Below are 13,534 nucleotides of genomic sequence, written 5' to 3'. Positions count from 1 at the left end.
TTAAAAATCGTTTGTGTGAATGTGTGGGGGGGTTATGTGAATATTTATTTTAACATAATTATCATAATTGCAAACATTATGGGAACAATACTTTTGAACATTCTAAAACATCCAGAAAGTTAATTCCGAGAATGTTCCTTGTTCCAATGTCACAAAATGCCAACATAAAATTAATTCAGGTAATCCATAAATATACAATATCAAAACATCAAAATATGTGATTGAATGCTTTATTAAAAATGAAGTATTTACAAAAGTGTATTTGAATAAATAAATAACTGAAATAAAAAACAGGTTTTAAATTGACTAAGGGACTACAAAAATACAATATTTCTTAGAATTATTTCTGGGATAACAGGTTGCACAATATAGCCTTAGTCTATATTCCAAACTTTGTAGATGTTTTTGTATTAACCACGGGTGGTAGTAGTTGGCTCTGGATGGCGTTGACTCTGGCAGCATGGCAAATCATGATGGGTTTCTGCTTGTTTAATCTCAAAGATAGAGAAGAAATGCGACTCTCAAGCTGCAAAGAAACATATTAAAAAATTACTAAAATTACTTTTAAAATTAAAATTAACAAAACCAGAGATTAACAAATATTAACAGTCTCATCAGAGCAAAAACTAGAATATTTATAAAGATATTTTATAAAGACCACCATGCACAAAATCCATTAGACCTAGGGGTGTAATGACAAGCATAAAGATAATTAATTTTACAATTATTATTAATGACTAATATCAGATCTTAATAATTTCTAATATTTTCCATATTATATATTTCCAGTATTGTACATCATACATAAAAGCAAGGGTTAATGCAATCTGTAACATTTATCTAGTGACACTCCTGACAGCTGGTTTTGAGCATTTAGATTTATGTTAAAGTAAATTCTCCAAAAATATGCATGTTAAATGTAAACCACCAGAGTCCTCTGTGCGATAGTGCAGTCTGAGGAACCAAAAGTGTTGCCACAACTTGTTATTCCTTTACTGTACATATTTAAAGATGTGAATTTGTGTACGAGTGTGTGCAAGAAAGAAAGAAAGATATATGGATACCTCACTTAACTCCTTTAAGACGCTTTCTCTTTCCTCAGTTTCTCCCTCAATGCCTGTTGTTGTGAGCCAGTTACTCAAGACCTTTTGGAGCTTACGCCATGTCCTAAACAGACAAAAACTTAGGCTGATTTCACTATATTAGTGAAAACATCTCATTAGGTGCAATGTTTTTATATGAAGGTGATGATATTTGTTATACCCCTTTTGTTCGATCACAAAATAGAAAAGCAAAACATTCCTTTCCCTAATTTAACATGTTAAGAACCCAAATATTTTCACCTCAGTCTCTCAAACATAGCAGAAACAACTATTCATTCCAAAAGCCAAGTTTGTGTGTGCTAGAATAAATAACCCACTTTAATATGTTGATTCAGTCAAACTACAGCTGGAGGGTCAATTCACTTTTTTTCAAAGACAAAAAACATCTCCAGTCATAAAATGCATTCCCAAAGTAGTGGTTTCAATTTTAGGAGATTTGTGACTTTTACAGCAGGATCACATCAGAAAAACGTGAAAAAAAATGTACAAATATAGTATGCAAATCTACAATTTCATTACAACGGAAATGTGTGTTTTATAAAAAATAATGAATTATAATTCTAAACACTGTATTTTCATCCCATTTAAAGCCAGATTAACATACTGTAACTGTTTTCGGTCTTGCTGGTATCGTTGCATTTCCAGTCTAATATCTAGTAGTTCTTTGGTGAGATTTTCAGTTTGCTCCAAATCCACAGCCTCATCTTCCTGCTCAGGTAAACCTTCATGTATACCTACAGCCCAGACAAAATGACAAGTGTAAATATGTAACGGAAATGAAATCGTAAACAAGCAAAACTCACTTGGTATATATATTTCTCCTCTATTTTGAATGCAATCCAAATGATGAACTTTCATCTTAATTTGAATTATTGTAACAGAAAAGATAACACTGAGTGGTTGAAAAGAGTATTTGGGAAGCGGTTTCATGACATCTGCTTCCTCAGGCTCAGCAGCAGTGCAAATGGAGATTTGAATGCTCGCTGTGATCATATTTGCCAGAGGTTTAATAGTTGAATCGTTGTCATTTAGAGTAAGATTGTGCGGGTGTTTGAATCGAGGTCGCAATCTTTTAATGATTAATCGTGCAGCTCTACTTCATATCATGAAAGATTATGTCTATTTACCTTGTTTTGGGAGAAGGTGGGAAGTGAAATGAGTAGAATGCAGTCGGGGCTCCTGATTCCTTAAACTTTTTTGCTGTAAAACAGAAAAAATTGGAAATTCACATTTAAGCCAAAATACACACTTTCTACTAGCAGGCGAGATGACGAAACAAAAACAAGAATAAGTAACTGAGTAAATAGAAACTGCCGTGGGGAAAAGATACAAAACCTATTTTTGTCCTAGCCTAAGAACAAACAAGTGTTCTTACAGCATCATGATTACCTTGCCATGTGATACTGAGACAGTAAATGAAGATGGAGGAAGAAGTATGTCCTGGCCGGTGGCAGCAAAATATCCTGGAGGACCAGGTTTTACTGGGAGGATCCTAGGTTGTAGTAACATTGCAGGTGACTCCAGTGGGTTTTGGGTGATAGGGACTAAGGGTAACGGAAAAGGAAAGGAAGGACTGCTGGAGGGCACTGAGGGAAATGCAGTCTCTCTTACAGACACCCTCTGACTACTGAAGCACCATAGAGAAAGGTAGATGCTCATTAGTATGTGAACAAAAAAAATTGTGTTTTATTATGTCACAACGTTTTTGTGAGTACTACACCTGCTGATCTTGAAGTCATGTGGCAGAAGTTTGGCTGGAGACTGCAGCAGGTCATCTGGTCTTCTTGGTTGCAATCTAGATGCTCGAACCGACCAACTGCTGACAAAACAGGAAGATCAGATTTACTCGAGACATGTCCAGAATAAAATTGGAATAAAAGAAGATAAATTAAAAATAAGATGTTGTGTCAAACTAATTATTATTTTACTATGATACCTAATAGTTATAATTCCTTGTTTCCATTGACGGTTCTGACCAGGGTTATTTTAGTTAAATTAAACTAAAAGCATAAGAAAATTGTTTGTTGTTTTAAATAAAATAAATATTAACTGAAATAAAATAAAATATTTTTTAGTTTAAATTGATGTACTAAAAAAACAAACTAAAATTGAAATTTGATTAAAAACAAACAAACAAACAAACTATACAGACAATTTAATACAACAAAAATACTAAAATTCTAACTAAAATTAAAATGAAAAATTAAAATATAAAATAAAAACTAATTCAAAACAATGATAAAAAAATTATAATAGTATCTGATAGATACTAAAATAATACTGGTTCTGACTAATATATACTATATTATATATAGAATATTTAACAATCTCGCCCAAAAAAAACCCAACTAATTCTATTAGCTACTTTAACAACTAACAAAATAAGCTTAGGATTAACATTTGCAATAAGAATGACTTTGACTCACAGGTGATTGATGATGGAATCTTTCTGCTCTGCTGCTTGGCTCCTGATTGGAGAGGTGGTAGGAATGGGGGTGTGGTCTTCTGGCAGAAAAAAAGACACACACTTCTTGGGGTGGCTGACTTTGGACGGCACTGTTTTACCCTTGACAGGCTTGCACAGTGCCCGCTGCTTCCATCGAACGGCACACCGCCTTACCACGTCCTGAAGCTGACGACAGCTCTGTATTAGATGAGGATTACTTATATTAATGTAAACAAATACACACACACATATACTTTATAGACTGTAGAATGAAATGCACAAATATACAGTAACTATAGAAACAGCACCTGTTCATAGCTGTGCTGTGCAATATTAGTTGAGAAAGCACTCATGTGCGCTGTGTGCGTGAGGATGTGCGTGACGCCCTCTCTCAACAGTTCATCTCTGTAAAACTGAGCTGCCTCAGTCAAACGCTTCTGTTTTCTCTGACGTTCTGCGATCCACAGCCGCCACATGCAAAACACCTAAAGCATATAGACCAAACTGTATGAGACTGCAGGTGCAGGAAACCTGAATTGTCAAAAGATAAACAGTGCAAGATCTGACATTACTTTGGCCTGTAGGTTGAGGGACCAATGCCAAAGGGCAGTCTCAGTTTGCTCCGCCTCTCTTCTTCTGCTCTGCAGCTGTGTGTCATAATCATTCAAAATCAGACAAAAAATACAATATATAATCTTCAAAGAGACCGTAGTAATCAATCATTAGAAGCTTCAGCTCAAAAAAGGAAATTATGCAATGCCAGCAGCTTGAACTGCTGTACAGTAGGTGAGGCTATAAGAAAACTTTAACACCACCACAACAGCTATATTTAAACAAATGGCTGTACCAAGTGGACATGAAATAGATGTTGTGATCATCTTTTCTTCCCTATTGTAATGTATATCTGAGTGAAATAGCAATCGAATATGATTGAACACTTTGCTAAATCAAAACTCACTTGTGTTCTCCAGCAGATAAAAAAGCGCTGATAAACCCTCAACCTGTGAAGCTCAAAGCTTCTTTTCTTCATTTCCTAAAAAGCATAAATTTGTATATATACAAAACATAAATATTACAAATAAATTAAAATATATATACGTAAAAATAATTAAGAATGGGACTGCTTGAACTGGCACCTGATATGTTTTGTGATGGTGAATATTGCTGGTCCATGTGTTGAGGGTTCTTTTTCCCAGCGTTCTGCTGTAGTGTCTGTTGGCTCTGTCATTCGACAGTCTCTCATCTTTTACCTCCATGCTTCGCTTTCTCCATCTTCTCAGTGCCACTTGCATGCGTACTAACAGCACAAAAACAACACTGAATAATTTCATCATTGCACAGACTACTAACAGTGGTATTTATATAAGCAAAGTACATTTCTCCAGGTGTATTTGAGCTTGTTTCAGGGCTTCCTCCTGTTGATGACGTTGACGATGAGCAGATACCGTTCTCTGTCGCCATGCCAGAAACACCTGTTAGACATATAAAATATTTTGTAAAATTACAAAATTGCACTGATAAATAATAGGTGTTCATTTTTTACTTCTGTTATATAACTAATTTTGATGTTATAAACACCTGAGATAGAATGTGCTTTTGAGAAAAACATTTTGCTCTGTTTTCCTTTTGTCTCTCTTCCATTAGCCATGTCACGTTTATTCTCCATAAACAGAACATTTTCCTGCAGAAAAAAAGGATAGAATAGATTACATTTCTTTAAATAAACACTACAACAATTTTAGTAAATATATCATAATACCTGACCAGATGTTGCTGATGCTCCTGGTAACGGCACTCCACATTTTTGTTAATCGATTGAGTCTGCAAATGGTACGACTGCATGCATGCATGTAATAAAAATTAGTTTATCATCTTCAGAGCAGCATGCTTTATATATAGAGTAAACAAAATAAAATACACTAGTATATTACAGCAATCTTGGTAGATATACTGTATACTGTGTCAAAACATACATGATATTCATACCTTCCAAGCTTCTAGAGCATGTCTGAGCAATTTGCTGTGGTGGTGTTTCTCCATTTGTGCAAGTTTCTCTCTTTTCTGTCTTTTGTGATCTACATACTGTTAAACAAGCTCATATTTACTTTAGATGTAATATTTCAAACCAATAATAACAACAACATCTGCATCATATGATGATTAAAAAACATTGTCAGCTGTTTCCCCTTAGTGAATAGAGCCAGTTGTGCTACTCGTACCTGATGCCAGTCTGCCATGGCTCTTCTCAGACACCGCTGCCCATCATGACCCTGTGCTTGCTCCAAACGTCTCCGACTGATCAACAAAACACAAAAAAGCTGAAACTTCAAAATCGAAATACTTTATTCAGTTTATAGTTACATTATCTGATTCACACCTGGTTTGTATGTTGGCAACGTGGTTTCTCCATTGGTTCAGGGCCTTCCGTAGAAGAGTGTGTTTGTAAAGTGAGTCAGCTGCTGCTTGTTTGAATCTCTCCTCTCTACATTGTACAGCACTACAGGACCACTTAGACCAGGCACGGGCACAACACACATGCTCGGCATGCAACACAGCCTACAAGAAATACACTGATTACTTGGTAAAAGAGACTACGAAAATCGAAACGAAAAAATTTTGCTGACCCAAAACTTTTAACGCCAATGTATTTTCATGGTTGTCAGCATACCGTTCTTTCAGCAAGTCTCTGATCTCCTCGTACCTCCAAACTTCTCCACCATGTATAAAATGCCCAACTGCAAGTTTGTTGCCTATATAGAGGACGAAAACATGTACATTTTTCAGTACAATACAACACAGACATGGATAGCTACATTGTTGTATAATATCAAGGAAATAACTAAACTGCCTCCTTATTTATTGTAGATGCCTTTTTGTTACACATATTTAGCCAATGTATTGAATATAATGCATTGCTTAGGATTTTATTTATTTATTTTTGTTTCTAAGAAATGCCTTATACTGTTTTGGCAGAGATATATAGTAATTGTTAGTTATGTATGTGTGTGTGTGTGCCTACCCATGAAAAGGAGGAGCAGAAGTGTGTGAGTTTATGTGTGCTCAAGGACACAAAAGACTGTGGTTCTACTCCTAGAACCTTAAAAGGAAATCAGATATCTTGGTTAAGATAACTGGAGTTCAAGGACCTGAAAGGGCGGACAGCTTGCACCTGAGAGGCCTTGAGAAGGATCTTGGAAACTTTGGGAAAGTTACAATTTACATCAATCAAGAAGATTAGAACCTAACTTCGGTGGCAAACAACAGGAGTATAAAAGACTGAAAAGTTGATTGCCTCTTTGAATACTGATACGTCAGTATCCCCGACGCCTAGAAGCCCACAGCTGAGGACAAAAAAACAACAACCGGAAGACAAGAAGCCCAGAGCTGACTGGAATTTATTAAACTTTGATTTATAGTGTTTTAAGATCTTAAATAACAACATACCACAGAGAAGTCTTCTGACCAAAGTGTAAGTAATTTAAAAAGCTTGTAATTTAGGCCAGACTCAACTTACTTTACCTAACCTGAAAATAATCTTAACAACTTTAACCTTATTATTGAAGTACACACCGCAAAAACAAATATGCATACACTACTTAGCTACAGAAACCCACCTGTCATGTTGTTCAGCTCTTTCTTTCCGCTCTCGTTTCTCTGTGTGTTGTGCTGTGAACTCCATCCAAGTGTTTACACATTGTGGGAAGATGCGACGGGCAAAGCAGGCATCAGCACGTAGTTCCAACTCCTATACATTTGTACATATACAGATTGTGTGATAAAATTTTAGAAGCATTTAAGGCAAAATGGTGCAGTCCATGGAACAAAGAAAAAAGTACAGTCCATTATTAATTGCAGGTGACCTATGATAAGACCTATGACCTAAGATAATGAGTGTCAGAAAGTGTGGTGGCTACCTGCATTTGTATGTGCTCTTTAAGACGTTTTCTCCAACGATCAAGGCAAAATCTCAGCACAGAGAATCTATTAATTAATAACAACCGTTTAAAAGCCTCACAGACAAACTCATGTTTATTAATGACCTAAAATATATAAACTCAGCAAATAAAGAAATAAAGAATTTAGTCAAATCCATATAAGCTTTACAGATCTCTTTTGGAAAGTGTTTAGATAATGAACCATAAACAATTTTTGACATATTCGAGAACTTGCAAGTTGAGAGTGGGTAACATCTCACAGTAAGAAGAACTGACTGCTACACATACTGACTGCTACTTTTGATATTCACCCTCGGTTTGTTCAGGGACTCGTAATTCCATTCCTGTTTGTTAAATGTCAATGCAATTTGTTCCTTTTATGTCTCAGTTGTTAAATCTTTTTATGTTCATACAAATGTTTACGCATAAGAAATTAGCTGGGAAAAAAGCAGTTGAAAGTGGGAGGATCTTTCTTTTTTTGCTTCAAATTAAAAAGCACAAGCAGAACTGTGAAAAAATTGAACTAATTTATGTGACTGACTTGTGATGATTTTGTGCAACACTCATCTGGGGTTGCAGACTTCTGTCCTCAGCCTGATCCAAGCGCAACTGCCAGACTTTCCAACACCTTTCCAGCAACTGCAAAACATCAGTATCCATTTCTGACAATTAAACTTAAATTTAGATTTCATGGTACAATAAAGTATTTTATTTAAAGAAAAAAGGATCAAGGACATTTTTTTTTCTCACAAATATATTACGTTTAAGGACAGTTCTGTCATGTGTTGTGTATATGTTCTTTATTTGTGTTGTTCTCCTTACAATGTGATGATGATGCTGGACACTAAGATTCTTGTTGAGACGATGAGTTTTACTGTGAGTGACGTTTAGAGTAAGGCCTTTTAAACCCAAACGCTGTGAAGAAATAAAAGACCATCATAAATAAACAAGAATTTAAACAAAAAGAAAGCTACATATCACATAAATAAAAAAAACATGTTAAAACCTCTAAGAACAAGTAACCAGAAACTAACCAGAAGATAGAGTTGTCTGTGATGCATGGCAGATTTTTCCCTTTTAGCCTTCTGTGAGCACATAGTGACATCTACATAACAGATCAGGAAAACAACTGCACTACGACGTGCCATCATGCTTTCATCGACATATTTAATTTCTTCTAGGAGTATAAAAGTAAATGCGAACTGTCTTTTTAATGGTGTAAGCAAAGATACAGTGTCTCCAGTTGGAGAACGCCAGCCGTTGGGAGCCGTGCTGGGCCAGTTGGTCTGCTCTCTGTCCTCTGTCTTTCTCAGCCTGTCTGGATTCCAGGACATTATACCACTGACACCAAAACTTCTCCAGCACAGACACACGCCATACATCCTGAGCAACAGCTGCAAAACAAAAGACTAATTAAATGTGATTCAAGATAAACTAATGCATAAAATGCAAAAAGGAAAAGCATAATTATGACAGATCAGGATGCCACTGTAACTCAAGTTATAGCAACAACAAAAAAATCCATATATAACACAAGTTTGGGGTCTGTAAAAAAAGTTTTGAAAGAATTCTCAAGCCTGCATTTATTTGATCAGAAATAGAGTAAAAATAGTAATATTGTGAAATATTATTACGATTTAAAATAACCATTTCTATTTTAATATATTTTAAAATGCAATTTATTCCGGTGATGGCAAAGCTGAATTTTCAGCATCATTAATCTAGTCTTCAGTGTCACATGATCCTTCAGAAATCATTCCAATGCTGATTTAGTGTTCAAGTAACATTTCTTATTATTATCATCAATGCTGAAAACAGTTGTGATATTTAATAGTTTTGTGGAAACTGTGATGCAATCCTTTTTCAAAAATCTTTGATGAATAGAAAGTTTAAGAGAACAGTATTTATTTGAAATAAAAATCTTTTGTAACACTGTTAATGTCTATATTCTTACTTTTGATAAATTATAATCGTTGCTGAATAAAACGAATTTAAAATTGGAACAGTAGTGCATATAATAAATATAAAAAATCAATGCAACCTGTTGTCTTGTTCTTAGCCTGTCTGTTCTCGGTGTGTCTGATCCATCTATGAAGTGAATGTCTCGAAAGCTGAAGGCAATAGTGACGATGAGCTTTGGACTCTTTCTCTTTCAGAACACAGGAATGTTTCATCCTGCCTCTCCAGTGCAGCCATGCCTGTGAAGAACAGCTATTTTAGAGATCATATATATATATATATATATATATATATATATATATATATATATATATATATATTCAACCACGCTCATACTCACTCTGCTTTGTACAGTGTGAGCCCAGTGTTGTAAGGCAAGATCTTCCTGATGGTACGCCACATCCCTGTGCTGTAGTGCCATGTTCCACACAGTCCAAACCCATCTTTGATAACCAACACATGCACAAAAATATTGCACATTAGTATTTTACTTGCAAGCCACTATACATAAGCATTACTTAACTGTTACACATGCATCTCGATAACTTATTATATAAACTATTTTTCAAAAGTTACATTTTTTTTTAAAGAAATTGATACTTTTACTCAACAAGAATCCATTAAATTAATCAAAAGTGAGTAAATAATACATCTATAATTTTAAAAGACTTCTATTCCAAATAAATGCTTTTATTTCAAACTTTCTATTCATCATAAAATGCATAATGGTTTCTACAAAAATATTAAGCAGCACAACTGTTTACAACATTAAAAATAATAATACATTTTTCTTTAGCATAAAATCAGCATTTTAGAATGATTTCTGAAGGATCATGTGACACTGAAGACTGGAGTCATGGGTGCTGCCATCACAGGTATAAATTATATTTTGAAATGTATTAAAATAGACAATTGTCATACATTTCCACAAAATTACTGTCTTTACTGTATTTTTGATCAAATAAATGCAGCACAAGAGACTAAAGCATAAAACAAAAAAATCTTACCAACCCAAAACTTTTCAAATAATGTTGTTTATTTATTAATATAAGTATTATGGCAACATATTTGTGATCATATACTTGCTTACTTTTTTCTCTAAATGTTGTTGTTATATTCAAGTCTGTCATTTATATTACACTCCAACCCTACACCAGGATTGTAACACTGTATTTTATGTATTGGTCTGCTTCACTTTATATATGTGGCTCTGCATTGTTGGTCTAACACCACATGAGAGCAATGCTCACTTCAGCACAGCGAGTCTCTCGTGCTGTACTGCTGATTCTTGCATCCTGTGTTTCATGCGACACATGTCCAGGTACAGCTCCCAGCCATTCCACACACACCGCAGTTTGTGCTCCGTCTCTGCAGTACAAATATTCAGTTACAGCTACGTTTGTTCAACTCAAATATTAATAGAATAGCAGTCTATATACCAAAACTGATTGCAAGTCGCAGTTTCTTCTTTTCTTCTCTCTGGACAGCAACATACTCCTGCCAGGCTAGAAATGTTTTGCTGTACAGCATATACCTACAATAGGCAAAAAAGAATAAAGACATAAATATTACATGTGGTGATCATTGAGGTCCTAGCCCTTAAGCAAATTGATTACAGAACAAACATTGAAGACAAAACAAAACACCCCATTGAAGAATGGGATGGGGCAAACACTACCGTTCAAAAGAGAAAGAAATTAATAATTTTATTCAGCAAAAATGCATTAAAATAATAAAAAATTAAAGAAAAGACATGTTTAACAAGTTGCTTTTCTTTTGAACTTTCTATTAATCAAAGATTCCTGAATTTTTTTATCGCACTTACCACAAAATATTAAAGGAATAGTAAACCTTTTTTTTTTAAATTATACCATACAAAATTGATATTAAATAATATCCTGGCTTTTCCCAGCATTGTAATGGCATTAAATAATGCCCCCTTTTCTGAAGCTCAAAAAAGCGCATCCATCCATCATAAAAAGTAATCCGTAAGACTCCATTGGGTTAATAAATGTCATCTGAAACTAGGTTTTGTAAGAAAAATATCCATATTTAAACCTTAAAAAAAAAACTATAATCACCGGTATCCGGCAATAGCCATACGCACGTTCATGAGAGAGTCGAGTTCAGGCGGAGGGATGACCTCTGAGGACACATGTATACAGGGTGTACTGTAGCTTAAGCTTAGGTAAGAATAGACGCCTCTCGTAAAAACCACATTGACTTCCATAGCATTTTTTCCCATTCTATTTAAGGCAATGGGATCCATCAACTGTTTGGTTAACTATATTCTTAAAAATATGTTACTTTGTGTTCAGCAGATGAAACAAATTCATACAGGTTTGGAACAAATTGTGGGTGAGTAAATGACAGAATTTTCATTTTAGGTGAACTATTCCTTTAAGCAACACATCAGCATAGAATGATTTCTGAAGGCCCATGCGACACTGAAGACTGCAGAAAAAGCAGATGAAAATTCAGCTTTGCCATCAAAAGAATAAATAACATTTTAGAATATACTAAAAGAAAACATTTCACAATATCATTCGTTTTACTGTATTTTTGATCAAATAAATGCATCCTTGTGTTGTGAGAAAGACTTAACTTACGTATAATGGCAATCTGCCCTTATATTTAGGGTCCATTCCTTTCTTACGTGCCACCACTCATCTTTCCAAGCTCCTAAGGTCTTCCTCAAGATCACCTTACAATAATGAGATCTAAACAAAAAATACACATTTTATTAAATAAGTAAAGACTGACTTTTTAGAGCACTAATTAAACACATACACTGGACCTGGCTTGTGATGTTGTTATTCGTCCAAATGTCTTCTGAATCCATAAGCGAAGGAACTTCCGAGCAAGGTGCCTAAAACAATCAATGCAATAATCACTTCGACTGTAAACGAATAGAGGATGCAACTACTACGGCGTTATAAAATGAACGAAGTCCTACCTTATCCTTAGCTCTTTAAGTCTACCACCTCGGTTCCAATTATATCCGACCCGGTACGTGTTTTTGCGTATGTGTGTTTTACGTGCCCGGTTCTTTTCAACAGCAGAAGACAACTGTTTCCCAGCTTTTGGTCTTGTCGTTTGCATCTTCAATGGTTTATTGGAGTATAACGTTACATGAATTTCAGACAATCAGCGCACCCGCTGCTTGAGCTATAACTGGTAGAAATAAAGTTATTAAAGTGGCTTTTAAAGGTTTAAATACTCCACTTAAGGCTTTAAAGCTACTACAGCTCATTAAAAAGCTGTCATCTAAGTGCTATCGTACTGACGACAACCAACAACAAACCATAACTGCCGCTCTTTAAGTTCTGTGTTGAATGAATATTCTTCCGGTAAAATAATTTCATAATAAAAGACTTTCTTTAAAAGTTAACTTTGAAACCTTTAATGATAAGGTTATAGTGCAAATAATAATAAGAAGAAGAATGACTCTTGTCAACCCTGTTGTAATAAATTTATGATATTAATATAGTTATATTAAAATAATGTGTTTTATGTTTTTTTAAATTAATAGCCATTGAGATTGTAGTTAAATACAAATTAAATTCTTGTTTGAAGATGTTAACGCAGGGTTTACTTTTTGTGTATTTACATTTATGGATATAAGACTTACCAATAAATAAAAGAAGATTTATACAAAAACTTGCTTTGATTAGATCCTTATCATTATAATAAAACCCCAAAAGAATGTGTCAATGTGTAAGTCGGAACTATGTCTTTGGGTTATGTTCATGTCCTGATAACATCACAGAACAGAAAGGTTTTCAGTCTAATACAGTGTTACTAACGTGGCCTACAGTAGATAACACAGGGTTTAACTATTTTACTTAATTTTCCATGTAACCTTGGAAATTTATTCAGTAACACACTTTTACCTTGACAGTGTGAGTATGAACCCTTTTACACGTTTCAATCAAATTTTTATGTTGGTAACATTTTGTATCTAAGGCAATGTTTCTATTTTGCACTTTTCTTATTTACTTTTTTTTCATTGTATATATATATCATATATATATCATATTTTTTCATATATATTCTTTTTCATTATATTACATTTTAATTTAATTGATTTT

General features: G+C 34.4%; 1 protein-coding gene across 6 annotated transcripts; it reads right to left on the bottom strand.

Annotated features, from left to right (window-relative positions):
• Positions 1 to 216: 216 nt before the first annotated feature.
• Positions 217 to 12,803, bottom strand: sfi1 (SFI1 centrin binding protein). 6 transcript variants are annotated; one of them, XM_077198220.1, is made up of 32 exons: positions 12,748 to 12,803; positions 12,400 to 12,617; positions 12,241 to 12,312; positions 12,053 to 12,163; positions 10,883 to 10,977; positions 10,694 to 10,811; positions 9,784 to 9,886; positions 9,526 to 9,682; positions 8,717 to 8,878; positions 8,519 to 8,589; positions 8,307 to 8,399; positions 8,026 to 8,123; positions 7,464 to 7,530; positions 7,164 to 7,294; positions 6,218 to 6,299; positions 5,927 to 6,105; positions 5,769 to 5,844; positions 5,536 to 5,631; positions 5,309 to 5,385; positions 5,128 to 5,230; positions 4,925 to 5,021; positions 4,686 to 4,846; positions 4,508 to 4,582; positions 4,122 to 4,196; positions 3,858 to 4,034; positions 3,530 to 3,747; positions 2,824 to 2,922; positions 2,493 to 2,730; positions 2,231 to 2,303; positions 1,708 to 1,837; positions 1,065 to 1,167; positions 217 to 526 (listed from the first exon to the last, which is right to left on the bottom strand). In XM_077198220.1, exons 2-32 carry the CDS (start codon positions 12,543 to 12,545, stop codon positions 380 to 382), a joined length of 3,630 nt encoding a protein of 1,209 aa, XP_077054335.1. In that variant the 5' UTR covers positions 12,546 to 12,617; positions 12,748 to 12,803; the 3' UTR covers positions 217 to 379. The 6 variants fall into 6 exon arrangements, with proteins under 6 accessions (XP_077054335.1, XP_077054337.1, XP_077054336.1 ...); XM_077198222.1 differs by having other exon boundaries at positions 2,493 to 2,727; positions 12,400 to 12,795; XM_077198221.1 differs by having other exon boundaries at positions 2,824 to 2,919; positions 12,400 to 12,795.
• Between the last annotated feature and the right edge of the window lie 731 nt (positions 12,804 to 13,534).

The sequence above is a fragment of the Siphateles boraxobius genome, unplaced genomic scaffold (assembly GCF_051911475.1).
Source record: "Siphateles boraxobius isolate OS27281-9 unplaced genomic scaffold, OSU_SipBor_1 41, whole genome shotgun sequence".
Classification (NCBI taxonomy): Eukaryota; Metazoa; Chordata; class Actinopteri; order Cypriniformes; family Leuciscidae; genus Siphateles; species Siphateles boraxobius.
The sequence above is the reverse complement of the archived record's forward strand: the minus strand, read 5'-3'. Positions and strand labels throughout refer to the sequence as shown.

Coding starts and splice junctions, on each gene's coding strand:
- sfi1 (XM_077198220.1), bottom strand. CDS start 12,545: ATGCAAACGACAAGACCAAAAGCTGGGAAACAGTTGTCTTCTGCTGTT. Junction 4,197..4,507: donor TTATCTGCTGGAGAACACAA/GTGAGTTTTGAT, acceptor TATGACACACAG/CTGCAGAGCAGAAGAAGAGA. Junction 2,304..2,492: donor TCTCAGTATCACATGGCAAG/GTAATCATGATG, acceptor TCTGTTTTACAG/CAAAAAAGTTTAAGGAATCA.